The 26,849-nt window shown below is 42.2% G+C and overlaps 1 protein-coding gene across 6 annotated transcripts in view; it reads left to right on the forward strand.

Annotated features, from left to right (window-relative positions):
- Positions 1-26,849, forward strand: part of LOC145407549 (uncharacterized) — a 305,436-nt gene that overhangs the window by 150,075 nt on the left and 128,512 nt on the right. For all 6 annotated transcript variants that reach the window (XM_080278476.1, XM_080278475.1, XM_080278473.1 and 3 more), the window contains one exon: positions 14,838-14,963. In XM_080278476.1, coding sequence (XP_080134602.1) covers positions 14,838-14,963 — 126 coding nt within the window. The remainder of the gene's footprint in view (positions 1-14,837; positions 14,964-26,849) is intronic.

Below are 26,849 nucleotides of genomic sequence, written 5' to 3' on the forward strand. Positions count from 1 at the left end.
AAATAAGGTAAGTGAGAGTCCCATACACCTAGAATTGGCTAATTATCACCTGACAACACCTCACATGCCCTCGTTTGCTAATTTTTGCTCTTTATTTCCCCATGAAATATGCCGTATAATCTATTTTCGTAATAAAAATATATATAAGATAGGAAGGGAGAAGCCTAAGTGATATTTACATTCACCTGGAACTACCTAATTATTGCAGGCCACCACACTGTATTCTACGCTAAGTAAATCTTCCCTGGAATTTTCCACTAATTTCATCCATTGAAATAAGCCCTATGCCCTATTCTTATACCAAATAATATATACAAAAAAGAAATAAGGTAAGTGATAGTGCCATACACTTGGAATTGGCTAATTATCACCTGACAACACCTCACGTGCACTCGTTCGCTAATTTTCGCTGTTTATTTCCCCTTGAAATATGCCGTATAATCTATTTTCGTAATAAATATACATATAAGGAGGGAAGGGAGAAGCTAAAGTGATATTTACATTCACCTGGAACTACCTAATTTATTATGTATTGTCTTGGTGTCCTGCCAATCATTTCATTGCTATATATTAGCAGGTCTCACAGGGCTGAAGTTGGTAGTATTGCACTCACCCTAGCCAGGCGGCAGGAGGCCACTACTATTAGTTCACTGTCGTCTTTGAAGGTGGGAGTATGTCTGATTCGCTCCTTGCCGCTTTTTAGCCCCATGCAAAGGGCCCTGTGACCTTTACCCCCTACTAAACCTCGTGTGAAAAGAGGTAAAGGGCTGACAATTGATAGAGAGTGACTACGATCTTTCTATTTAGTAAAACAGTGCAAGTGGAATTGTAAATAATATGTAAACAGCAAGTGAAAGCAGTGAATGTAAATGTAAGTGATCAGTGGAAAATAGTTTTATAAGTTACTTCAAGTGACAGTGCATAACACAGTGTAAATAAAATAGAGAACGTAATTAGAAATGTAAATGAGTAGTATTATAAGAATACGAGTATATATACAAGGAGTAATGAAAGTGAAAGTTTCACTCTAGCATGTATGAATACTGTGAGTTATGAGAGTGAAGGTGAAAATGACATTCACTCTCAATGCTAGTATACAGGATGAGAAAGTGAATGCTATGTATTTTACTGAAAGAAATTGAATCCCTACATTGACAATAAACTACTATTACTGAAGGAAACTTATGGATAAAGACTGTAGATATATATAAGTGTTATATAGTAACAGAAATATAAACTGTGAGTGTTTTTATGAATAATAGACAACACTAGCGGCGAATGATCGGAAGTGAGATGGTCATACGCCCTTGTACTCGTATTTTTCATTGCTTTCACAGTCTTTTTTTTTTTTTTTTTTTTTTTTTTTTTTTTTTTTTTATAGTATGGATTCCAAACTATTTGAGAATCGTAGAATAGTGTTTCTAGTGATAATATCAGGCTGTGGTAATCATATTACGAGTTGTCGGGAAGTGTAAAGTGGAGACTTCGTTACCTGACTTCAGAGGTCTCCACAAGGCCTACGGTACTCGACAAAGGCTCAACAAACACCCAAGGAGAAAGCTGAAGGTATGATGCCATAAGTATATGTGATTTTAATATTCAAGGACTAATAACTGATTTTTGGCAAATATTTTTAGAGAGTCTGTCGGAGCGGGAATATGCCCGCGGGAGCTGCAAGTCAAAGCAAAACAAGCCCGGGGGTTTAAGGGTTAAGGACCCTAACCCAGCCTAACTTTGAAAGACATCTAAATAACTCCCTACCAGACATGCATAACACCTATTTAAACCTATTAAAGACCCTATTCACACCAGCAATGGACATGAAGCATGAAATAAATGAAAAGGAACCAAAGAATTAGGAATTAGAAGTGACTGCCTCAGCCAGGGTACTTACAGCATGTCTGTGGCTGCCCTTTCTAAGGCTTTGGCAGTGGTGAAAATGCTCTTGAAGCACGTACAGTAATCTAGTATTGTGCTTCACTTAATTCTTTGCACTGTGAGTTATAATTGTTTAACACTGCACATTGTTCTTAACTGCACCACGCCAGTTTCAACCGCCAATTTGCACTCCACAGTTAATCCTTTGCACTCTAAATTCTAATTTCTTAAAACTGCACAACACTAAATTCCCGTGTGGTCTAGTGGCGAAGTATTGCAGTTTATTCACTGTTTATTCACAAAAAGTGAGCACGTGTGGTTTCCATTGAGATGAGCATCTACTTGTGATTGAAGTTAGGCAGTAACTGTTGGAGTGTTGGAGACAGGGAAACAAAGTTGCCAGATCGCAACGGCCACATTACCAAACTCCTCAATTTTCAATACCAAAACTTTTCATTACCAAATTCTTAAAGCTAGCATTTATTCTTCGCTAATTGTATATACAAGTGGAAATATATGTAATCATTCTTCTTATAATTAACAGCATGTTGATTATTTTCATGCTATGTAGGCTAGCATATTAATCAGAGAGAGCAAACAATCCACCATCTCCATCCTGTGTATCCTCATACATGTGAAAAATCTGTTTGGTAATGCATTATTCTGATTCATTACCAAACGAATTTTTCATTACCAAATTGGCCCACATTTGGTAATGAAAAATACCAAATGGCATCCCTGACAGGGGAGGGGGAAGGGGGGAGGAAGGAAGGGGCCGCGGTATAAACAGCTGTTCGGTGCCGCGCGGTAATTTCAAACTATGGGTGGGAAAAAAATTCGTATTTGGGGGGGATTTTTTCTTTTTTTGGCTAGTTTTGGGTTCCAAAGGTTCAGGCCCACAATGTCTGGTAAGTGGGGTGTCCGGAAAGTCGACGTCCGGATAGTATGGGGAATACTGTATATTTTCCCCCGTAAGGTGTTCTTTTTTTACCTCATGCTTTTGCAACTCACGGTGTGAGTTCAGAAGGAAATTACCGTGAGTTAATCGAGTGCAGTGTATATAGGTGTCACTGTGTGAAAGCATCAGATAATAAAGAGCAACATGTCAACAAGTGGGTTGGTGGAGGGTTAGTGCCCCTCCCCATAAAACAAATAACTCAGAGTCAAATGGCCACCCCTTGTGGGATTATGGCATCTGGCAATAGATAGATAGATAGAAGAAGGGTAGGGTAACTGATGAATTTGTAGGGAAAATTAATAAAAGAAAGTTCGTAAATAAAACTGGACATTAGGACAGATGAAAACATTATGAAAGATTATTGTAAAAACTAGTACATGGGAATAATGAGCAGAATACTGTATTACAGGTATATCTGCCTTATGCCCTCCTACCCACTGTCCACCAGTTTACAGTTCTTTCATGATGTTCTTAGTGTTTATACTTGATGGGTTGGGAGACTTCTACCACCTCTTCTTGAGTGATTTGTATCTGTCTATCTACAGTATCTGTCTATTGCCAGACACCTTAATCCTGTAAGGGGTGGCCACATAAATTGCCTTCACATTAGCCTGTCCTCAGCCATTTGGCTGCCTTTCCTCCAACTCACTCCCCCCTCCTTCATAAAGCTCACCACTCCATCCCTCCATCTCATCTGTGGTCTTTCCCTTCTCCTTCTCTCCGCCTCCACCTCACTTACACAGTCTTCTAGTCAGTCTCTCATTCATCATCTTCTCCACTTAGCCGAACTATCTCAAAGCATTTCTCTTAACACTCAATGTGTGTGTATTAGTTTATTATTTTGTTGTATGGTATTGATCTAGCATGCAAGAAAATGTTGATATTTACAATTTAGTCCAACCTTTTCTCTCTCAAATACCAGACTACTTGTTGAACCACAAAATTATCACTTTCCCGACTTATTGCTTGTGCTATTCTTTGATGTATTTTATGAGTATTTTGTGTGTGGAAAGATGAGAGTCAAAAGTGAGAGCAGTAGATTTCAGTTATTTGAAAGGTTCTTTGTGGAGTTATATGGAGATGCAGACAGACAAATGAGAAAGTAAAGAACTGTGGTGTTGATGTCACTAAGACTGAGAATGCTAAGAGAAATATTTTGAGATGGTGTGAACATTATTATGTCATCCTCAGGACCAGTGCCTACTCTTCCATTCATGTCACGCATTATGATCACTTTATAATTCTTGGGCATTTCTCCTGCTGCTTCATCCAGCTTATCCCAAAACTTGTCTTTCTCTCTCTCTCTCTTACTCCTTTCATCACACAGTGCATACGCTACAACCTGAGCTTGACATACATACATCTCAGGCTGACACATTTGTAATCTCTTTTTCCACTCTGCCACACTTCATTCATCAACAAAGCAGTGGAGTACCAGGGGAAACTGATATTGGGAAGCGACTGAAGGATATGTGCCTGGAAAGGAGGTTGTGCATTTGTAACTTGTATTTCAAACAAAGATTCACATAAATATACCGTGTACATGGTACACAGGGAATGGGAATTGTGTTAAAAGGAGCCTGATTGATTACGTGCTCGTAGAAAGGTCAATACTGGGAATGGTTGCTGGTACGAGGGCAGTGAGAGGACGATGTGGAGGTCTGTCGGATCATATGATTGTGGCATGCAAGATCAAGCTGAGAATAGTGAGGTGGACCAGGAGAGAGAGGAGCAGTCAGGGAGAAAAACTGAAAGTCATGAAGCTGAGGATCAAAGAAATGGCAGATGAATACAGGACCAAAGCAGGGGAGGAGTTAAATCAGTGAATTGGAATTAAATGGATCTGGACAGCCAGTGGAATGCATATAGGGATTACTTAGTTAGGAATGGTAAAGTGGTGTGTGGTGTGGCAAGAATAACGACAAAGAAGAAAGGTACGTCATGGTGGGATGACGAGGTTAAGAGAGCAGTGGAGGAAAAGAGGAAGAAGTGGCAAGAGTGGTTACACGACCGGGGTTCGATTGAAATAAGAACTGAATATACTGAGAGCTAGAAGCACATAAAGAGACTAGTGAAGAGGAAAAAGGAGGAGGTAAACGATGATCTAAGAAGAAAAATGAATGCAAATTACTCTGAAAAGAGGGAGATGCGGAAAGGTAGAAGTGGCAGCGAAAAGAAATGTGAAAGTGTGAAGGATGTAAGTGCTAGATTATTAAGCCAGGGGATGAAGTAAGGACCAGATAGAAAGAATATTTTGAAAGCCTGATGAATGGGAATAGAGAGGGCAGAGCAGCTGTAAACATGATTGGTTTTGGGGGTGTGCAGAGGAGGAATGCAGTGCCAGGAAACGTGACACTCACACAGGTGAAGAGTGCTGTGAAGCGGCTGAATATTGGGAAAGCAGCTGGGGTTGATGAGGTGTATGCAGAGATGATTAATGGAGAGAGCAGAATGAAGTGCTTGTTGGAGATATGTAAGAAGGCATGGATGGGTGAAACTGTGCCAGCAGAGTGTAAAAAGGCTGTGGTTGTACCCCAGTACAAAAATAAAGGTGAGTGAAGTGAGTGCAAGAATTATTGTGGCATAAGTGTATTGAGTGTGGTAGGGAAGGTATATGGAAGAATTATTATAAGTAAGAGTGATATCAGAAGTCTTAGTGAGTGATGAACAGGGTGGTTTTAGGAGTGGCAGACGATGTGTGGATCAGACATTTGTAGTAAGACAGACAGTGGAGAAGGCTTGTGTGAATGACTATAAGGTGTTTATGGCATTCATGGATCTGGAAAATGTATATGACAAAGTACAGGGAGTCCCCGATAAACAAAAGGGTTAGGTACCTTTAAATTCTTTCGTATATCGATTTTTTGTATATTGAAGCATTTTTCCCCAAAAGAAACTTACGAAATCGAGGAGATGTGTTCCAGGAGCTCCCCAAAAACTGTCAACTAATTACTCTGTACTCTGCCTGGCAGGTTGTAAGCTCATAAATCTGCAGTAGAAACATTAAGAAAAGCTAAATGAACTTTAAGCTGCTGTTTATTTATCAAATTACTGAGTAAAAAATAGAAAAAAGTGCTGTACACTATATACAGGTGAGACCCAATCTCACTCACGTCCTGGCCTTCCTCATGCCTCTTGATAATTTTGAGCTTTCATTCCAACGTCAGGGTTTGGTGTTGCTTCTTCATGAGAGGTTCTTTAGATGAAGGTGAAGGACGCTTGGATGGCATGATGCAAGATGCGAAAGAGTCTTGGAGTACAGAAGGCTTGCACTACACAGCTGGGGAACGGGAACAGACTGGGACAAAGTGGAGGTAGTTGCTTGCCTCGCCATACACGATAGTGGTGCTGTGGTCTGTCGCGTGCCAGATTTGAATAATTTTCTCGTAGCACTTTTCTCACCATCGAAGCATATGCCTTTCGTATAGGGGAATTTGTTCTTTATTTTTCACTTTCATACCATCAAATTTTTGGATATTGGGGCTTCTTATATCGGGGACTCCCTGTAGACAGAGAAGGATTGTGGAAGGTTTTGCGCATGTGCGGTGTAGATGGTAAGCTGCTTAATGCTGTCAAGGGTGTTTATGATGGTAGTGAAGTATGTGTAAGGGTTAATGGGCATTTAGGTGAATGTTTCACAGTCGGTGTGGGCGTGCGACAAGGTTGTGTGATATCCTCATGGTTGTTCAATATACTGTATATATGGATGGGGTGATGAGAGAAGTAAAACATGAGTAATGGAGTGAGGGATGGCAGTGGTAATGAATTATCTGTCATTTCTATCTGTCTATAGCCAGACGTCATAAACCCCTGCAGGGGTGGCCGTTTGTCTTAGAGTTAGCTGTTTTTATTGGGAGGGGCACTAACCCTCCGCCAACCAACTTGCTGACACACAAGAAACACGTATGGGTTGGTTATATGGTTACTACCCAGCGTTGTAAATGGTTTCCTGGCTTACAGGAAACCATTAGGCTTGTCACTCAATGAAAAGCCACCTGAAAAGGAAAGAAGAGCAATAAAAAGTGACAGGAAAGATGGGAGAAATAGGAAGGGAGGAGGACAGACACAGAAAAAAATGGTAAAGGTGAAGGAAGAAGTAGGCAGCACTACATCAAGTGAGTGGATGATGGTTTGCCACCACCTACCGGAAGAATGAATGGTGATGGATGGAATATCTCAAATTTGTTGTATGATGATGATGCAGTACTACTTGTAGATACCGGACAAGAATTTGGTAGACTAGTGCAGAGTTTTTCTAATGTCCGTGAGGGTCGTCCCTTGAGAGTAAATGTAGAAAAGAGTAAAGTGATGGTTACTGAGAGAGAATGTGGCTCCCAGTGTGATGTTACAGTAAATGAAGGGAGACTGAAATTGGTGAAAGAGTTCAAATACTTGGGTACAGTGATAGAATAAAGAGGAAAATGTGCAAAAGAAGTGGAAAGTAGAGTGACACAAGGAAGGAAAGTAGTTGGTGCAATGAAGACCTTGATTTGAAACAGAAAGCCTTGGTTTAATCACGCTTGTTCTAATGCTGTCCGCAACAAGGAGATGGCCTACAAAAGGTACCGGAGCCAACCCACCCCTGAATCACATCATCTTTACGTTTCTGCCTGGAATCGTGCTAAGTCTGTTCTTCACTCTGCTAAAAATAATTTCATCCGTACTAAATGCTCTCAACTCTCCAACTCGAATTCTTCCTGCTCCTTCTGGCACCTTGCCAAAAACCTTTCTAACAACTTTACCTCATCATCCTTCCCTCCTCTTTTCTACTCTGATGGTTCTGTAGCTATTTCTTCTACTGATAAAGCAGATCTCTTCGCACAGACTTTCTCCTCCACTTCCACCTTAGATGATTCCAGTGCTGTTCCTCCATCACTTCCCCCCTCTGACTTCCTCATGGCTGACATTAAAATTTCTTCAGCTGATGTATTTTCTGCCATCACTGGCCTCAGTACTAACAAGGCATATGGGCCTCATGGGGTCCCTCCTGTTGTTCTCAAGAACTGTGCTTCTGTGCTCACAGCCTGCCTAGGCAAACTCTTTCGCCTTTGTCTGTCAACTTGTACCTTTCCTTCTTGCTGGAAGTTTGCTCTCATTCAGCCAGTGCCAAAGAAGGGTGACCACTCCCAACCCTCCAACTATCGTCCAATTGCTTTAACGTCCTGTATTTCAAAGTTTTCGAGTCAATTCTCAATAGAAATATTTTAAGGCATCTTTCCTATCACAACCTTCTTTCTGATCGTCAGTACGGGTTCCGTCAGGGACGCTCCACTGGCGATCTTCTCACCTACCTTTCAGACTCCTGGTCATCCTCCTTTCGTGACTTTGGCGAAAGCTTTGCCATTGCACTTGACATCTCAAAGGCTTTCGATCGAGTCTGGCATAAATCTTTAATATCCAAACTGCCCTCCTACGGTTTCTATCCTTCTATCTGTGCCTTCATCGCTAGCTTCCTTTCTGGTCGTTCTATAGCCACTGTTGTAGATGGCCATCGTTCTTCTCCTAGATCTATCAACAGTGGTGTTCCTCAGGGCTCTGTCCTATCACCAATTCTCTTCCTTTTATTCATCAATGACCTTCTAAGCTGTACATCTAACCCTATCCACTCATACGCTGATGACTCCACCATTCACCTTTCCATTTGGTTTCCGCAACGCCCATCTCAAGAGTTACTTCAACAAACAAGGGATGAGGCTATGGCACACCTAATGTCTGACTTGGCTCGTATCTCTGACTGGGGTAAAAATAACATGGTTGTTTTTAATGCATCTAAGACTCAGTTCTTACACCTATCAACCCAACAAAATCTTCCACAGGTATACCCACTAATGTTTAATAATATTCAGCTTAATCCTGCATCATCCTTGAACATGCTTGGGGTTTCATTTACTCAGGACTTATCTTGGCAAGATCATATTACATCTCTTGTAAAATCTGCTTCTAAGAGATTGGGTATGCTAAGCCAACTCCGCTCTTTCTTTATCCCTGCACAATTGTTGACTCAATACAGGGGTTTTATCTGCCCCTGTGTGGAGTACAACTCTCATGTGTGGGGAGGCTCCCCACATACAGCTCTTCTCAATAGGGTGGAGTCAAAGGCTTTTCGTCTCATTAACTCTCCTCCTCTTACTGACTCCCTTCAACCTCTGTCTCTTCGCCGCACTGTTGCATCTTTATCTCTTTTCTATCGCTACTTTAATGGTCACTGCTCCTCTGAAATGTCTGCTTGCATTCCTCCACCTCTATGACGGGCACGTAGCACCTGTCTGGCAGCAAACTCTCATCCCTTTTCTGTCCAGCTCTCTAATGCAAGAGTTAACCGTTACTCCCAGTCTTTCATTTATGCAACAGGTCAACTCTGGAACTGTCTCCCTCTGTCTGTATTTCCTGCTGCCTATGATCTCCAGTCTTTCAAACGCAGTGTGTCCAGTCATCTCAAAATGATCGGATCTTGAATTTGGCTCTCTATTGTATTTTGTTTTTCTCTTGGAGGGAACAGATACTGCGGGCTCATGGCCTTTGGTTCCTTCTTCCTCAAAAAAAAAAAAAAAAAAAGCTGCAGGAGGCTTACATGAAGGAGTGTTAGTGCCAGCTTTAACATATGGATGTGAAACTATATGAGAATGAAAAGTCAAGAGTGAGAGCTGATTGGACTGCTGAGGAATGTATATGGAGTACAGAGAGTGGATAGGATATGAAATAATATGATTTGTGATAGATGTGGAGTGAGGAAGTCTGGACACCAGAATTGAAGAGAGTGTACTGAGACATTATGGTCATGTGGAAAGAATGGATAACAATAGAGTGGTGAAAAAGGTATATCAGAGCAATTTTGAAGGAGGGAGGAGGCGAGGTAGGCCAAGGAGAAGGTGGAAGGATATGGTGGATGAGTGTTTGAGGAAGAGAGGTATGGATGAAAACGGTATATCGGAGCGAACTTGAAGGAGGGAGGAGGTGAGGTAGGCCAAGGAGAAGGTGGAAGGATATGGTGGCTGAGTGTGTGAGGAAGAGAGGTATGGAAGTCGGTGAGGCTAGGGGACTGACAAGAGATCGAGCTGGCTGGATGAATGTGCATGATCAAGGATTTGGCACTCCTTTTTACCATGACAGCGTCTGGATTGACTCTATGGGATACGTATATGTGAAGCTAAAGAATGTCATGAATGTTTTTGGAGTATCAGATAGAGCCAGGATTCCGGGGGCTTGAATGATGAGTGAATGGAAGCGTGGCCCGTTGGATTTGGCAAATTTGGGTTGTTTGGATGTTGCTACTCCTCCCCCTGCCCTAGGGTGGGAGAGGAGGTCCAGATGATGATGATGATGACGTGAACATGTGGAGAGGATGGAGAGTGAGAGAACGACTAGAAGAGTGTGTGAGTGAGGTGGAGGAGAGGGTGAAGGGGAACCATTGAGTAAGATTTTAATGACATTATAGTCTGTGAAGCTTTTTTTTTTTTTTTTTTTTAAATGCGAGGAAGAAGGAACCAAAGGCCATAAGCCCGCAATAATAGTTCCCTCCTAGAGAAAAACAAAATACAGTAGAAAGCCAAATTCAAGATCCGATCATTTCGAGATGCCCGGACACTGTGTTTGAAAGACTGGAGATCATAGGCGGCAGGAATTACAGACAGAGGGAGACAGTTCCAGAGTTGACCTGTTGCATAAATGAGGGACTGGGAGTAACAGTTAACTCTTGCATTAGAGAGTTGGACAGAAAAGGGATGAGAGTTTGCTGCTAGACGAGTGCTACGTGCCCGTCATAGAGGTGGAGGAATGCATACAGACTGTTCAGGGGAGCAGTGACTATTAAAGTAGCGACAGAAAAGGGATAAAGATGCAACAGTGTGGCAAAGAGACAGAGATTGAAGGGAGTCAGTAAGAGGAGGAGAGTTAATGAGACAAAAAGCCTTTGACTCCACCCTATTGAGGAGAGCTGTATGTGGGGAGCCTCCCCACACATGAGAGTTGTACTCTACACGGGCGGATAAGACCCGTGTATTGAGTTAACAATTGTGCAGGGGTAAAGAAAGAACGGAGTCGGCTTTGCACACCTAATCTCTTAGAAGCAGATTTTACAAGAGATGTAATATGATCTTGCCAAGATAAGTCCTGAGTAAATGAAACCCCAAGCATGTTCAAGGATTATGCAGGATTAAGCTGAATATTATTAAACATTAGTGGGTATACCTGTGGAAGATTTTGTTGGGTTGATAGGTGTAAGAACTGAGTCTTAGATGCATGAAAAACAACCAGATTATTTGTACCCCAGTCAGAGATACGAGCCAGGTCAGACATTAGGTGTGCCATGGCCTCATCCCTTGTTTGTTGAGGTAACTGCTGAGATGGTTGTTGCGGAAACCAAATGGAAAGGTGAAGGGTGGAGTCATCAGCATATGAGTGGATAGGGTTAGATGTACAGCTTAGAAGGTCATTGATGAATAAGAAGGAAGAGAGTTGGTGATAGGACAGAGCCCTGAGGAACACCACTGTTGATAGATCTAGGAGAAGAACGATGGCTGTCTACAACAGCGGCTATAGAACGACCAGAGAGGAAGCTATGGATGAAGGCACAGATAGAAGGATAAAAACCGTAAGAAGGCAGTTTGGATATTAAAGATTTATGCCAGACTCGATCGAAAGCCTATGAGATGTCAAGTAATGGCAAAGCTTTCGCCAAAGTCACGAAAGGAGGATGACCAGGAGTCTGAAAGGTAGGTGAGAAGATCGCCAGTGAAGCGTCCCTGACGGAACCCATACTGACGATCAGAAAGAAGGTTGTGATAGAAAAGATGCCTTAAAATTTTTCTATTGAGAATTGACTTAAAAAATTTTGAAATACAGGACGTTAAAGCAATTGGATGATAGTTGGAGGGTTGGGAGTGGTCACCCTTCTTTGGCACTGGCTGAATGAGAGCAAACTTCCAGCAAGAAGGAAAGGTACAAGTTGACAGACAAAGGCGAAAGAGTTTGCCTAGGCAGGGTGTAAGCACAGAAGCACAGTTCTTGAGAACAACAGGAGGGACTCCATCAGGCCCATATGCCTTGTTAGTATTGAGGCCAGTGATGGCAGAAAATACATCAGCTGAAGAAATTTTAATGTCAACCACGAGGAAGTCAGAGGGGGAAAGTGATGGAGGAACAGCACCGTAATCATCTAAGGTGTAATTGGAGGAGAAAGTCTGTGCGAAGAGATCTGCTTTATTAGTAGAAGAAATAGCTACAGAACCATCAGAGTAGATAAGAGGAGGGAAAGGTGATGAGGTAAAGTTGTTAGAAAGGTTTTTGGCAAGGTGCCTGAAGGAGCGGAAAGAATTCGAGTTGGAGAGTTGAGAGCATTTAGTACTGATGAAATTATTTTTAGCAGAGCAAAGAACAGACTTAGTGATATTTCCTGGGTTTGAAGGATTCTGTGGGCTATTTCACTGGGTATGGTGGTGTTAGTTCTCTATCTGTCTATTGATTGCCAGATGCCTTAATCCCGTAAGGGGTAAATCACCTCCATGTTGTCCTGTCCCCCACCATTTCTCTGCCCTGCTGCCAGCTCACACCCCCCTCTCTCATATAGTTCTCCTTTCCTACTTTCATATTTTTTCTTTCCTTGCTTTTGGATTTTACTGTGTCTCATCATAACTTGCAAAAAAAAGGTCATGAAGTTTGTGATGATACTATGCTACCAGATGATATTCTTCAGCTTTTTAGAGACATTTCAAATTGGAGGCATTAGGTATAGCCAGCCGTCAGTAGTCTCTTCTCTTAACCTCTTAACAGTGGGATGATGTAAATCGGAGCATCACAGTCCTCCTTGAAATATCATGTGATGGAAGGGTCTTCTTTCCTGGTAGAGTTATTGTTTTCAGAGTGGACCACTTAGGCCATGCACTTTCTCAGGTAAAGTCTTTACTCATTGCTATAACAGTACAGTGCTAAGAAAGTAAGCAAGCGTTGATTTCTATCTTGCTGCTTGAAGAGATCTCAGAAATATCTGGCCTCCAGTCATTGCCTTTTTTTTTTTTTTAACAGACAAAAGTTGGTATACTTTATCTTGTAGCTGGAGCAAGTTGAATGAAAACAACAAAGGTGTTTCAGTGTCTATTTGCATTTTTTTTTTTTTTTTATTCCTCATAGTATCTCTTTCATCAAAGATAGAAATTTATGATCTTCCTTGGAGTTTAAGTTGTATGGGTTAGGGGTGGCTTTCCTTAGTTGCCTGGCATCACCTGGAGGTAGGAAGAAGAAAAATTGCCATATTCACATTAAAAAAGAAAAGTAGCCAGGGCTACATCTTTTTATACTTTTTTCTCGCCACTTTCAGTTGATTTTATTCAGCTTAGAAATAATCTCTTCTGATGAAAAGTGTTGTGGGTGCTCTACAGTATATAATCCCTCCAGTTTGAAGAGTCTGCATAATAGAACAGAGAAAATTTACCATACTTTTATTTATTTTTATTTGTTTTTGTCCTGTACTGAGAGCTGTTGAGCAGTACCAATATGTACAGTAGAAGTCCTATTTTTCGGCATCTATGGGACCAGGCTAGTGCCGAAAAATCAAAATTGCCGAATTATCAAAAACCCTACCCACTCAATACCTTATATGTTTTGGTGAACACTATCATCACCACTCATATCATTACAAATGTGCTTGGAGAGAGTACTGTATACTGTTTGACACTGTACAATACTGTAATGAATACAGTACTATACATGAATATGAAAAATAAAGAAATTAGTGAACATACTGTATATAAATGTAATGGTACAGTAGGCCTACAAGTTCACATGCACTTACCTAAACTAATAGTAGGTTCCTTAATTACATATGTACAATAGAAGGGGTTGATTGGACTCTGCTACTGCTGGAAGAAGTCCCCAGCAGTAGAGGGTCCTCATGGAGAATTTCAAGACTGACGAAAAAAATCGGAAAATCTGCCGAACGATCAGAGATTTTCGTAAATGGGACTATTTCTCAAAACTGCCGAAATGTCAGATTTGCCGGGGAATTGGATGCTGAAGAATTGGACTTTTACTGTATATCTCATCTCATCTGTAGGTGAGAAAAGAGGATAGGATGATAATGATGATGGTCTGTCTGTCTCTCTGTCTATCTGTATCTGTTGTCAGATGTCTTAATCCCACAAGAGGTGGCCACAAAGAAATTGCTTCCATGCCACCACGTCCTCAGGCATTTGGCTGCCCTCCCTCCAACTCAAACCCCCTCTCATAAATCTCACCACTTGGTCTCCACCTGCCCTCCATCCCATCCTTGGTCTCCATCTGCCCCTGTCCCCTTCAACCTCACTCACATACACTCTTTTTCTAGTCAGTCTCTTATATTGCATCCTTTCCACATGAAGATAGTAATTTTATTAACCCCTTATGGGCGGGCAGCTTATCAATTATATGACTGTCTGGGGCGGTATATTTTTGGAAAAATAAAGCATCAAGGAATAAGCCTAAACATGCATAAATCGATGAAAATGGATGAAAAACGAAGGCAAGAGGTGTTACACATGTGGTAATACATCTCTGCTGGCTGTGGGAGGAGGAGGGGAGGAGCGTGGGCAGGCAGCATATCACTAGGCGCACCTGGGGCGAGCCTAGGGAACTCTTCATTCACTTTTTTTTTTTCTTCACCACTGAACACTATATTTGTCATTTATGCATTCTTTACACCATTCATTGTCTTCAGAATCTTAAGTAGGTGTTTTCTGTTTTACTTGAACACTTATAACAATAAAACTTATGTACGGTTATTCTATTATACACGAACATATATAACACTACAGTTTTTATATGGATATTCTCTTTTACTTGTTTCAAGGCTTGGGAGGGTAAAGGGCAGGACAGTAGGTGACAAGGATGCCTTATCACCCAATTTCACCAATAAATTAGGACTGAAAATGGCCGGATGTTACGTAACGTTAACTGCCTGCTCACACAGGGACGGTACGTAACGTCACCCACATGTTAGGGGTTAATTTATTAATTAATTTATTTTTTATAGAGATGGACCAGAGCAAGAGGGTACAGAAACAAGCCTAGAGGAACTTGCCAAAAAGAAGAATCTATATCTGGAATTAAACTTGGGACAAGGAAAGCAACTTATTTACAGGAGCTACTGCAAGATATGGTGAGAATTTGGATTCTTATGCAGGGTACAACCATAAGAGGGATGCATTCATTTGATGACACCAATAACTGGATGGCTTCACTGCCTGGTTGTACAAACTTTTCTCTACTCTCGTCTTGTTGCCGTGAATGGGGGATGGTGGTCTGCAGGAGGACAGCTTCAGCCTGCAGTCCAGTGGGTTCACATTTCAGATGAACCTGGACCAACAACAGTGGCTACTATAGTATAATGCCGATTTATCGCTAGATAGGGTCCATGGAAGTTCACTTTAAATCACTGTGCTGTTTTAATGGAATGGTGCTTGAGAAAAAGAAACTTCCATCCATCCATCATCCAATCCTGCGTTGTCCCATGAGGAGCATAGGAGCTTAGGGCTAGGCAGTTGGTCCTGACATTTAAGATGAGAGTGACCAGCCTCACTCATCCCTGAGTGGCATCATGTGAGCAGTAAACCCCAACCACCCCTTGGATATAAACCTTCACCGGCTCAATCCGATTGGAGCGCAAAAATTACCCACTGAACCACCAGGTGCCAAAATTTGGTTATATGGTTACCATCCAGTGTAGTAAATGGTTTCCTGGTGTACAGGAAACCATTTAGCTTGTCACTCCATGTAGAGTCACCCGCAGGCAGAAGGAAGAGGAAAGAATGAAGGAAAGAAAGGCAGAAGAGGGAATGTAAAGTCACCTGCAGGCAGAAAGATGAGGAAAGTCTGAAGGAAAGAAAGACAGAAGAGGATGGAAGGAAACAAGGCTGGAGGAGAGGAAAGGGCATACACCCGAGAGCAGCATTACATCGAGTGAGTGGATGTGAGCGCCCCCACCTATGTTTATATATATGTGTTTTATTAACTAAGAAACATAAGAAGATATATGGTATAATGTAGGAATGTTTAGTCACCACTCCCTGTAGCTGTAGTTCAGAAGAGTCGTATGGTAGAGGCAGGAAGCGGCACTCGTCACAGCAAAGGACAGTACTGTAGCGCTCTGTCTCATCCCCTTTCCCGACTGTCTGAATAATCTCAGTCCGTCTAGAATAAACAGAAGGTTTTTAAATGCTAAAACAAGCACTCATAAATCAACACAGCTAAAATTATGGAATGTGAAACAGTGTTTACAAGCGATCAGCTGATGCAGCAGGGCATTGTGTCGGTCTGCACATGCACATGCGGCCCATCTTCCACCATGCTTCCCACACTCGTTATCCACTTTTACTCTCAGGGTTCACTTTCATTACAGTACTGTACTGTATTTTTAAGCTATTCAAAATAGATTTTCACCCACCTTTACTGAGGCAAGCCTTCCTCTGAAGAAGTAGGTCCAACCTCAGCCAGATCACAATCCCTGTCACTGTCTGGTGGTGAATCAGACACTCAGGAAGCACAGGACGATGCTCACGCTCCAGCTGTAGATGGGCTAGCTTCACCAGGTGCTGAAGCAATGGCATATAACCATCTTGTTAAATTTTAGCACATTAGGGTATGCTATATATCAAATACAGTTTAATGTCCATTTTTCCATACCATACAGTACAATTAACAGCTTCTTACACAGTTTCATAACAAACTCATCTGTTAATGGATGAAAGAATTATATGATTTTCTTCTGTTGCTGGGACATGATCATCTGATCCAGCAGCTGAGAATACGTTGATGCAGTCCTTTTCAATGCCTTGATCACGTTCATACTGCGCTCCACATCAGGGCCATGTTGAAGTGCAGACTGGGCAGCAGAAGTGATGTGCTGGATAAGCTCCCTGAGCATAGGAATTGTTAATTCTTTCTTGGATGTCTGGGGTGTATCTGGTGACGCTTCTGTTTCCTCGTGCTTCTTCGCAATCTCTACTATCTCTACGACTTCTTCAGAACTGAGAGGTTCCTCCATACTGCCGAGCAGCTCTTGCACAGCACTCTTTTCCTGGTTAGTTAAACCAGAATCACCTCTCACTTCCTTACTCAGCCTCAGGATGTCTTGCACGTCCTTATCTTTATCAAAGCCTTTAAAATAATTGATGGCATCAGGCCACAAATTACGCCACACTCCATTTTGTGTACTTTCTGGTACATTATTCCAAGCAAGGGATATGTTTGCTATGGCATCTTTGACAGTGTAGTTCTTCCAAAATTTGTCTGCAGTCATGTCCATGTCTTTATTCATGGATTCAGCCATTTGCTTCATGGTATACTTTTGGTAATTTTGTTTGAACAAGTTAATAACACTTGATCTAGTGGCCGAATCAATGAGGTCACGTTTGGAGGAAAGAACAACAGCGTCACTTCCATGCATACGGTGCACAAGTTTTGGAGTGGCTGGATGCACTGTCCACCAGAATCAAGGCCATGTTACTTTGGTTATGTTTATTGTTAGTATTTTCAATGAATGGAATAGCCTGGCTGAGGTACCACTCATCAAAAATGTCTGACATCATCCATGCCTTCTTATTAGACCTCCAAAGCACAGGAAGTATGGGAAGGAGCACATTTTTCAGAGCATGTGGTCTAGCAGAGTGGTGGATGATGAATGGCTTCATCCGTGCAGTGCCTGATGCATTGGTCATGAGGGGAATAGTGAGCCTGTCCTTACTTGCTTTAAATCCAGGTGCCTTTCCTTCATTTTTCATTAAATATGTTTTTTGGGGTATCCTTTTCCAGTACAGTCCCGTTTCATCACAGTTCCACACTTGGCACTTTGAATATTCATTTTCCTCCTATCTCACTCAGCACTTTTTTCATATCCTCGGTGGCCTGAGCATCGGTAGATGCAGCTTCACCTGTCAGTGTTAAGTTCCTTAGCCCCGTTCTCTTGATAAATTTATAAAGCCAGCCGGTAATTTCACTGAATTTACTGTCTTTAATGGATTTCCTTCCTTTTCAAGTAACCGAGACTGTATTTCGAAGGCTTGTGTTTGCAGCATAGGGCCCGTGAAAGGAAGTTTTCAGTGCTGCACATCTTCCACCCATGACTTTAGTGCATCTTCCATTTCACCATACATACACGACTTCAGGTGGAGTTTTCTCTAGGAAATGTCCGGTGAAGCATAGGCTTCTCTAATTTTCTTCTTGTTGAGCTTGATAGAGCGGACAGAGCTCTCCAACAATTCAAACTGCCGTCCTACCATCAACGCTCCATTTCCTTTCTTCAGGGCATCCAGCACATTTATTTTCTGTTCATTTGTAGTAGACTGCCTTGATATTTCTTGTCAGGGGTAGATAATGATGTCGTGGATGGCCTCTTAGACACAGTGGTGGTGAGTAGTGCACACAAGGCAGGAGAAAGTCGCAGAGTAGTTTAGGGATGTCATCTCACTGTAGAGTCAGCACGTGAAATGAGGAGAAACAACGGGTAGCTGGTGGCGGGCAGCCTTGTGGGATGCTCAGAGTGACGTTTGGCAGGAAACAGTACAGATGTTGGCAAGGGGGGGGGGGAAATGCACTAGATTCAACTCGTTTAAAATCAGAAGGACTCACTTTAAATTGATACTGTGGCCCTAGTTGTAGGTATCGTTTTAAATTGATTCGCTTCAAATCGATGTTCTGCTGTACTACAGTTGTGAGACTAGTTTCTGGTCACCCCCTTCCTCCATCTGTAATCAGAAGGGAAGCCATTGCCAAGAGTTTCACACCATATGACAGTATGTTCTGGTGTTTCAAAGATTTTCTACTCCTAACCAATAAAATTGTGTCAAATGGTCTGCTTTAGTCAGAGTTTCACACCAAAAGAAAGTTAGTTGGTATTTCAAAACTTTTCCACTCAGCACCATTAAAACAAGTAAATGTCAGCATTTCTCAAGCAGCTCAGCAAAGCCTCAGAATTACTACATTAACACTGGACAACTGGTTTCATTCAGAGGAAAACCTTACCTTTGACAGCCCTGTAATCAGGGGTCAGAGCAAAGGATAAGCAGAAACTGTAGGTCACAGTTACACAGATGGTTTTTATTACACTTTGCACTTTATCAGGATCTTTCTTGTTATAGAGCCCCAATAAATTTTGGATAATTGCTTATTAAATGTTGCACTGCTCCATTTAGAGCTGTATTGACACTTTCCACCTATTTTTTTGTCATTCATTCATATACTGTACTGTAATTTATAAAGGCTCCAAAATACTTGCATGCATCAGCCTTGGTCACCAAGTAGCAGCTCTCCATGCTACTCAGTCTTTGGCAGACCCCCCTCTTTTTTTTTTTTTTTTTTTTTTTTTTTTTTTGAGGAAGAAGGAACCAGTGGCTGAGCCCACAGAACGTTCCTTCCAAGGGGAAAAAAGAGAGAGAGAGAGAGAGAGCAAAATTCCAGATCCATTCATTTCTAGATGCCTGGAGATCATAGGAAGTAGGAAATACAGACATAGGGAGACAGTTCCAGGGTTGACCTGTTGCATAAATGAAGGACTGGGAGTAATGGCATTAGAGAGTTGGACAGAAAAGGGATGAGAGTTTGTTGCTAGACGGGTGCTACACACCTGTCGCAGAGGTGGAGGGATGCAAGCAGACAGTTCAAAGGAGCAGTGACCATTGAAGTAGTGATAGAAAAGAGATATAGAGACAACAGTGCGGCAAAGAGACAGAGGTTGAAGGGAGCAAGTAAGAGGAGGAGAGTTGACGAGACAAACAGCCTTTGACTCCACCCTATTGAGAAGAACTGTATGTGGGGAGCCTGCCCACACATGAGAGTTGTGCTCTAAACAAGGGCGAATACAACCTATGTATAAAGTCAACAACTGTGCAGGGGTAAAGAAGGAATGGAGTTGGCTTAGCACACATGATCTCTTGGAAGCAGATTTTACAAGAGATGCAATATGATCTTTCCAAGATAAATCCCATGTGAATGAAACCCCAAGTATGTTTAAAGATGATGCAGGATTGAGCTGGATATTATTAAACATTAGTGGGTACTCCTGTGGAAGATTTTGATGGGTTGATAGGTGTAAAAACTGAGTCTTTGATGCATGAAAACAACAAGATTATTAGAGGGCATAAACACTAAAATACATGAACTCACACAATTCATCAAACAACAGAACATACACATTGCCATCTTACAAGAAACAAAACTACACAGAGCACAGAAAACACCAACATTTCATAACTTCACCACCATTCGATAAGACCGGGCCGACGGCGGTGGTGGTGGACTCATCACCCTGGTACACAAATCCATCAACTTTGCAGATGCCAGTGCACACACAAAGTCACTTCTCCCCCCACATGACACCACAACAGAAATACAATCAATTAAAATACTCACTGGTAACAAATCACACATAACAATTGCAAACACGTACATTCCCCCCCAGTCGTCCCCCACAGTACCACACAATTACTCTCCACAAATACACCACATCACTAACATACCCAACATCATCCTGGGTGGTGATTTCAACACCAAGTCATCGACCTGGCATGTCAACAACCCTGACACAGACAGAGGGCTGGTACTACAATCCCAGACGGATCATCTTTTCACACTAAACAGTCTAGACCAACATACCCATATCCCACACCAAGCCCTCTTCCTCCCATCATTTCCAGACATCACCTTCTGCTCCCCAAACTTCGCTCCCACTACATCATGGAGAGTGGTCAAAACCTTAGGTTCTGATCACCTCCCAATCATCATAACTACCAAAACCAGAATCACCCCATCTGGCCACAAACACACATACACTAATTATAAGAGAGCCAACTGGGAGGCCTTGGTAACTGAAACAGAACATTTTGAAACACTAAACAGTACACCCATCACAAACGTCAACACTGCTGTGCACACTTTCAATACAATCATACAAAACGCAGACAAAAGACACATCCCTAGAGGCAACAGAAAGAGACACAACCCCAACTTCACATCAGAAATTCAAGGCCTTATCAGACAACGGGACACACTGCGACACTCCCCAACACCCCATACACAAGACACCATACAACAAATACAAGAACTCAACACTCAAATAAACAGTAAAATATCAGAACAGCAAACACTAAACTGGAAAAATTACCTCCAAACACTTGACCACAAAACAAACATCAGCAAACTCTACAAAACACTAAACAGCATCACACTTTCCAACAGCAACACCACACAATCACATGCTGCCATCACAACAGACACCATACCCTCAAGCAAACACTCTCATCAATCACTTTTCACAAGTCAGCCATCTAACCCCCCATCCGGAAGACCGACGTATCATCAGACGTAAGAGACAGTTCCCCACAGACCCAGACTACGCACCTTTCACTTACAACCAGACGAAGCACATCATTAAGAACCTGAAGCACTCATCTGCCTGTGGACGAGACAACATAAGCAACATTCACCTTAAACACCTAGGACCACAAGGCATATAAGCACTCACCAACATATCAAACTACAGCTACTCGCACAACATAATACCCAACATCTGGAAGCATGGCAATATCATCACTATCCCTAAACCCAACAAAGATCCCACGTTACCCTCCTCACATCACCCCATCACACTCCTCTGCACCCCTTCTAAAGTCACTGAACGACTGATACTACAACTAGTCACACCTCACATTCCCCTAGCCCAGTCTCAGCATGGCTTTAGGCCACTACACTTCACAAACACCCTTCTTACAGACCTTACACAGAGAGTTTTCGATGGCATGAATTCAGCTAGGCCACCACACAGAACACTCCAAGTCACACTAGACATTAGCAAAGCTTTTGATGCCATCCCCCGCCACAACCTCACAAACAAAATACTCAACACAAACATGCACAATAACACAAAAAGATGGCTGGCAAACTACTTAGCAGGCAGATGTGCACACGTAACATTTACCGGTAAGTCTTCTAAGATCAGAAACTTCACAAACAGCGTCCCCCAGGTATCTGTTTTGTCCCCTACACTCTTTAATCTATACATGCACGACATACCCACACCCCACACACCACAGATACACATAGCTTCCTATGCAGATGATATAACACTTACATGTACACACCAAATCTCAAACACAGCTGCACACATCATTCAACCTTACCTCAACACACTACACGAATGGTTCACCACAAACAGGCTCAAAATAGCCCCAGCCAAATCTACAGTGACTCTTCTCACAAACTGGACAGCAGAACATAGTCACAACCCACACCTCACCATAAACAACACTCCACTACCACACACACACACACACACACAAAATCCTTGGTGTAACATACAATGCATCAAAGTCATTCAAACAACACATCACAAACATTAAAAATAAAATAACACCAAGACTCAATGCTTTGAGGTCACTTGCCCATACAACACTCGGACACAACAAAGAAACCACCACCACAGTATACAAACAATACATACGTTCAGTGATGAATTATGCAAGCCCTGCCTGGGCTTCTTACCTGACCAAAACACACTACAACACTCTACAGACCATACAGAACAAGGCCCTAAAAATAATCACAGGCTGCACAGCTACTACACCCACAGACCACCTACATCAAGAAACCAAAGTCCTCAAAGTCAAGGATCTACTAGACATGAGAGGCACCCAGTTTCTTGCTGCAGCCTCCACAAACCCACAACATCCACTACAGTACATGGCAGCACATTGACCCACACCAAGGAACATCAAAACAACACCCAGCACACGATACCATACACAAATACTGTCATCTCTCCCCCCTCGCCCACCTCAGACCAGCTTCCAGAAGCATATCCACACTCAGATCACTCACCGCTCCATTCAGTCACTTAAAGACAACACACAGCTGCATGCACGGCCTCCTGACATCCACCCTTCTGAATCCTATCTTCCTCGTGAGAACAGGGTCCACCTGGCCAGGCTGAGATGTGGGCACCATCCGGCCCTCTTAAGCTACCAGAAAAGGCTGGATGACTCCGTCGCTGATGCCTGTCCAGGATGCAACACAGCACCCCACACTATTAAACACATTATGGAAGACTGCATTGCACACAATCACCTATGCCAACAACACAACATACACTCTTTGAGAGCTCTGTGGGAAAGCCCGGTCTCGGCCATGGCCTTCCTGAGGGACTCGGGACTGTTCGGCCAGACTGCCCAGGGAACAACTACTACTACTACTACAAGATTATTTTTACCTCAGTCAGAGCTATGAGCAAAGTCAGACATTAGATGTGCCATAGCTTCATCCCTTGTTTGTTGAAGTAACTGCTGCGATGGCCGTTGCGGAAACCAAATGGAAAGGCGAAAGGTGGAGTCATCAGTGTACGAGTGGATAGGGTTAGATGTACAGCTTAGAAGATCATTGATGAATAAAAGGAAGAGAGTTGGTGATAGGACAAAGCCCTGAGGAACACCACTGTTGGTAGATCTAGGAGAAGAATGATGGCTGTGTAGAACAGCAGCTATAGAACGACCAGATAGGAAGCTATGGATGAAGGCACAGATAGAAGGATAGAACCCGTAAGAGGGCAGTTTGGATATTAAAGATTTATGCCAGACTCGATCGAAAGCCTTTGAGACATGAAGTGCGATGGCAAAGCTTTCGCCACAGTCCTGAAAGGAGGATGACCAGAAGTCTGAAACGTAGGTGAGAAGATCGCCAGTGGAGCGTCCCTGCGGAACCCATACTAACGATCAGAAAGAAGGTTGTGATAGGGAAGATGCTTTAAAATTTTTCTGTTAAGAACAGACTCAAAAACTTTTGAGACACATGATGTTAAAGCAGTTGGACGATAGTTAGAGGGTTGGGAATGGTCACCTTTCTTTGGGACTGGCTGAATGAGAGCAAACTTCCAGCAAGAGGGAAAGGTACAAGTTGAAAGACAAAGGTGAAAGAGTTCACTTAAGCAGGGTGTAAGCACAGAAGCACAGTTCTTGAGGACAACAGGAGGGACACCATCAGGCCCATATGCCCTGTTAGTATTGAGGCCAGTGATGGCAGAAAATACATCAGCTGAAGAACTTTTAATGTCTGCCATGAGGAAGTTGGAGGTGTAACGCCAGAGATTTTTATCCCACCGATGTTCATCAGTGTAACGATGAGAAATTGGATTTCCCACCGTTGTGGTTCTGTTTAACTTACTCGTTGATAATACAAAGGGTACTCAACTTAGTCTTCCCTCAATGACTGATAAAGTATTCACCTAAGAAAAAAGGGGGGGGGGAGAGTAACTTCAACTTTGAATAATAAAGGTTAATTGCTTAAAGGATATTTTTGGTAGCGTTTGTATTTTTTTGGCCGAGTCAAGAATAAGTTAGTACTACGTGTGTTAGTCGTTCCCAAAGTGGAGGAATCTTGAACTGGAAGGGGAGGGAGTCATGCGTGAGAGAACATAATTCCCTTGGTTGGATATCAAAGTTGCATATACTTTACTCTACTTTAATAATTCTATACTTGTTAAACAACAGACATTTTTGAATTACATGACCTTTAATAATATGAAAAGAGTTGTAAATTAAGTAATAGTTTGGGCGATAGTAATACAGTACTGTTACCAAGCGAAACAATTTGAATATTTAACAGTGACTCCTGAGTTCATCACATTACATTCTCGATATCAGTTATTCTTGGGCTCGTCTATAGCCTCAAGACTGGGATATTCAATGGCATGAACTGTCTTTTCGGGCTGGCATAGCCTCGAACCAACAATATTCACTCATGTTCTAGTACATCGGGCCAGTCTAAACTCATCACACAATTCACTAATATTTCATAATCACTCGGGCTTGCTTAGCCTACGAGGAACAACTCGAAATTACATTTTCTTACAACCACTAAATTCACTTCAACACTCCCAATATTCCTAACCTGTTAATAAAAGAAGAGGAAAAAAAACAGTTGATGAGTTTAAATTCGCTTTTCCGTTACATGATCACCTTAACTTTCAAAACTCTGTACCTTATCTACTATAAAAAAAAAAGGTTCACCTGATTGATTCATAATTCAATTGCTACTACATTGAGTTATAAATCTATTCGTGGGTAGTGTAAGTGTGTTCACATGATGGCCTCGTGCAAGCCCCAAAGTCACGGTGTCTGTGAACTGAAGCAACGTCTGTTACCCACAACGTCTGGATAGCCAATGTCTGCGTTAAGCTTTTAACAACATCACTTCATATTGCTCACGACAAGCAAGAATTAAAACAAGCAAGGGGGGGAGAAAGAAGGAATGTGTACAGCTCACCTGAAGCAACGTCTGTTACCCGCAACGTCTGGATAGCCAATGTGGCTTATCGGGCACACAGGGACACTACTGCTAGTCAAATAAGACTGTGTTTTTGCGATATGGTGGGTTTTAATTCTCTTCACTATTTATATAGTAAAGTTCACATGATGTTAGGGCTTTTGATTGAATTGGGGAAAATTTGGGATTCAATCCTTACTACAGTTAAATACTGAATTTACTGCCATCCCGCCCTGAGTTTGGGGTAGCTTATGCCATCTAGTGACGACTAAGGCAAGCGGAACTACTTGGTCCTCACAAATTACATTATCTTTGCCTTTTCTGACTATTAATTTCACATATTTGGATTCTAGCAGCTTCATTAGTAAGCATTTCACAACAATGATACGGAAAGAATTGCATATCCATTATTATTCTGTTTAAGGTTTAAACTTGGCGCCCGGCAACGACGCACCACAAGCACGAGGATGTTGCCCACATCTGTTATTTGTTAGCAACCAGATGGGAGGAACTCCCATAGCTCAACACTTCCAGTTACACTACCTATGCATAGATACAGAGATATATACATATAAAGTTAAAGTTGTCCCTATATCGATCATTAACACATGAAATACTACTTAGAATAGGAGCCTTATAGACTAGTATTCAGATTACACTCTATCTTAGAAATTACAGTACCTCTAAACATATACATGAATACTAAATTTGTGGCATTACGGAGGGGGGAAGTGATGGAGGAATAGCACCGGAATCGTCTAAGGTGGAATTCGAGGAGAAAGTCTGAGCGAAGAGATCGCTTTATCAGTAGAAGAAATGGCTACAGAGCCATCGGAGTAGAAAAGAGGAGGGAAGGATGATGAGGTAAAGCTGGTAGAAAGGTTTTTGGCAAGGTGTCAGAAGGAGCGGGAAGAATTCGAGTTGGAGAGTTGAGAGCATTTAGTGCTGATGAAATTATTTTTAGCAGAGTATAGATCAGACTTAGCACGATTCCAGGCAGAAACATAAAAGAGATGTGATTCAGGGGTGGGTTGGCTCCAGTGCCTTTTATAGGCCCTTTCCTTGTTGTGGACAGCATTAGGACAAGCGTGATTAAACCAAGGCTTTCTTACGTTAGTCAAAGGATATGAGAAAGGTATGTATGCTTCCATGCCCAAGAGAATAACCTCTGTAATGTGCAAGACACACTCAGATGGCCCCCGGCCATGGAAGCAATAATCATTCCAGGGAAAATCAAGGAAGTACTGCCTGAGGGCCTCCCAATCTGCAGCTACAAAGTGCCACAGACGATGTTTCTTTGGAGGGTCCACAGGCCATACCGAAGCGATAGGACAGGTTAAGGTAATAACTTTATGATCAGGGGAGCCCAGCAGAGAGAAAAGATTGACAAGCAGAAGGATTAGTTGTAAGGAAGAGGTCAAGTATGTTGGAACTCTCTCCAAATCGGTCAGGGATATGGGTAGGGTACTGTACAAGCTGTTCTAGGTCATTAACCCCTTAAACGCGGCTGTGTACGGCCGATCCCCCCGCTGTGGCGGGGTTGTAGCGGGGTCTGAGTACCTGTGGGAAAATATTTGCCAAAAATCAGAGATTAACCCTAGAACATTAAAATTTGTATGGCATATAGTACTTACATTCAGCTTTCTCCTGAGACAGATGTTGAGTCTTCGTGGACTACCAAAGGACTTGTGAAGACTTGCAAAGTTGGGTAACAAAGTCTTCACTTTCACACCTCCAGAAA

Source organism: Coenobita brevimanus, chromosome 73 (assembly GCF_032717465.1).
Source record: "Coenobita brevimanus isolate Jiangsu-jjx chromosome 73, ASM3271746v2, whole genome shotgun sequence".
NCBI classification, from domain to species: domain Eukaryota; kingdom Metazoa; phylum Arthropoda; class Malacostraca; order Decapoda; family Coenobitidae; genus Coenobita; species Coenobita brevimanus.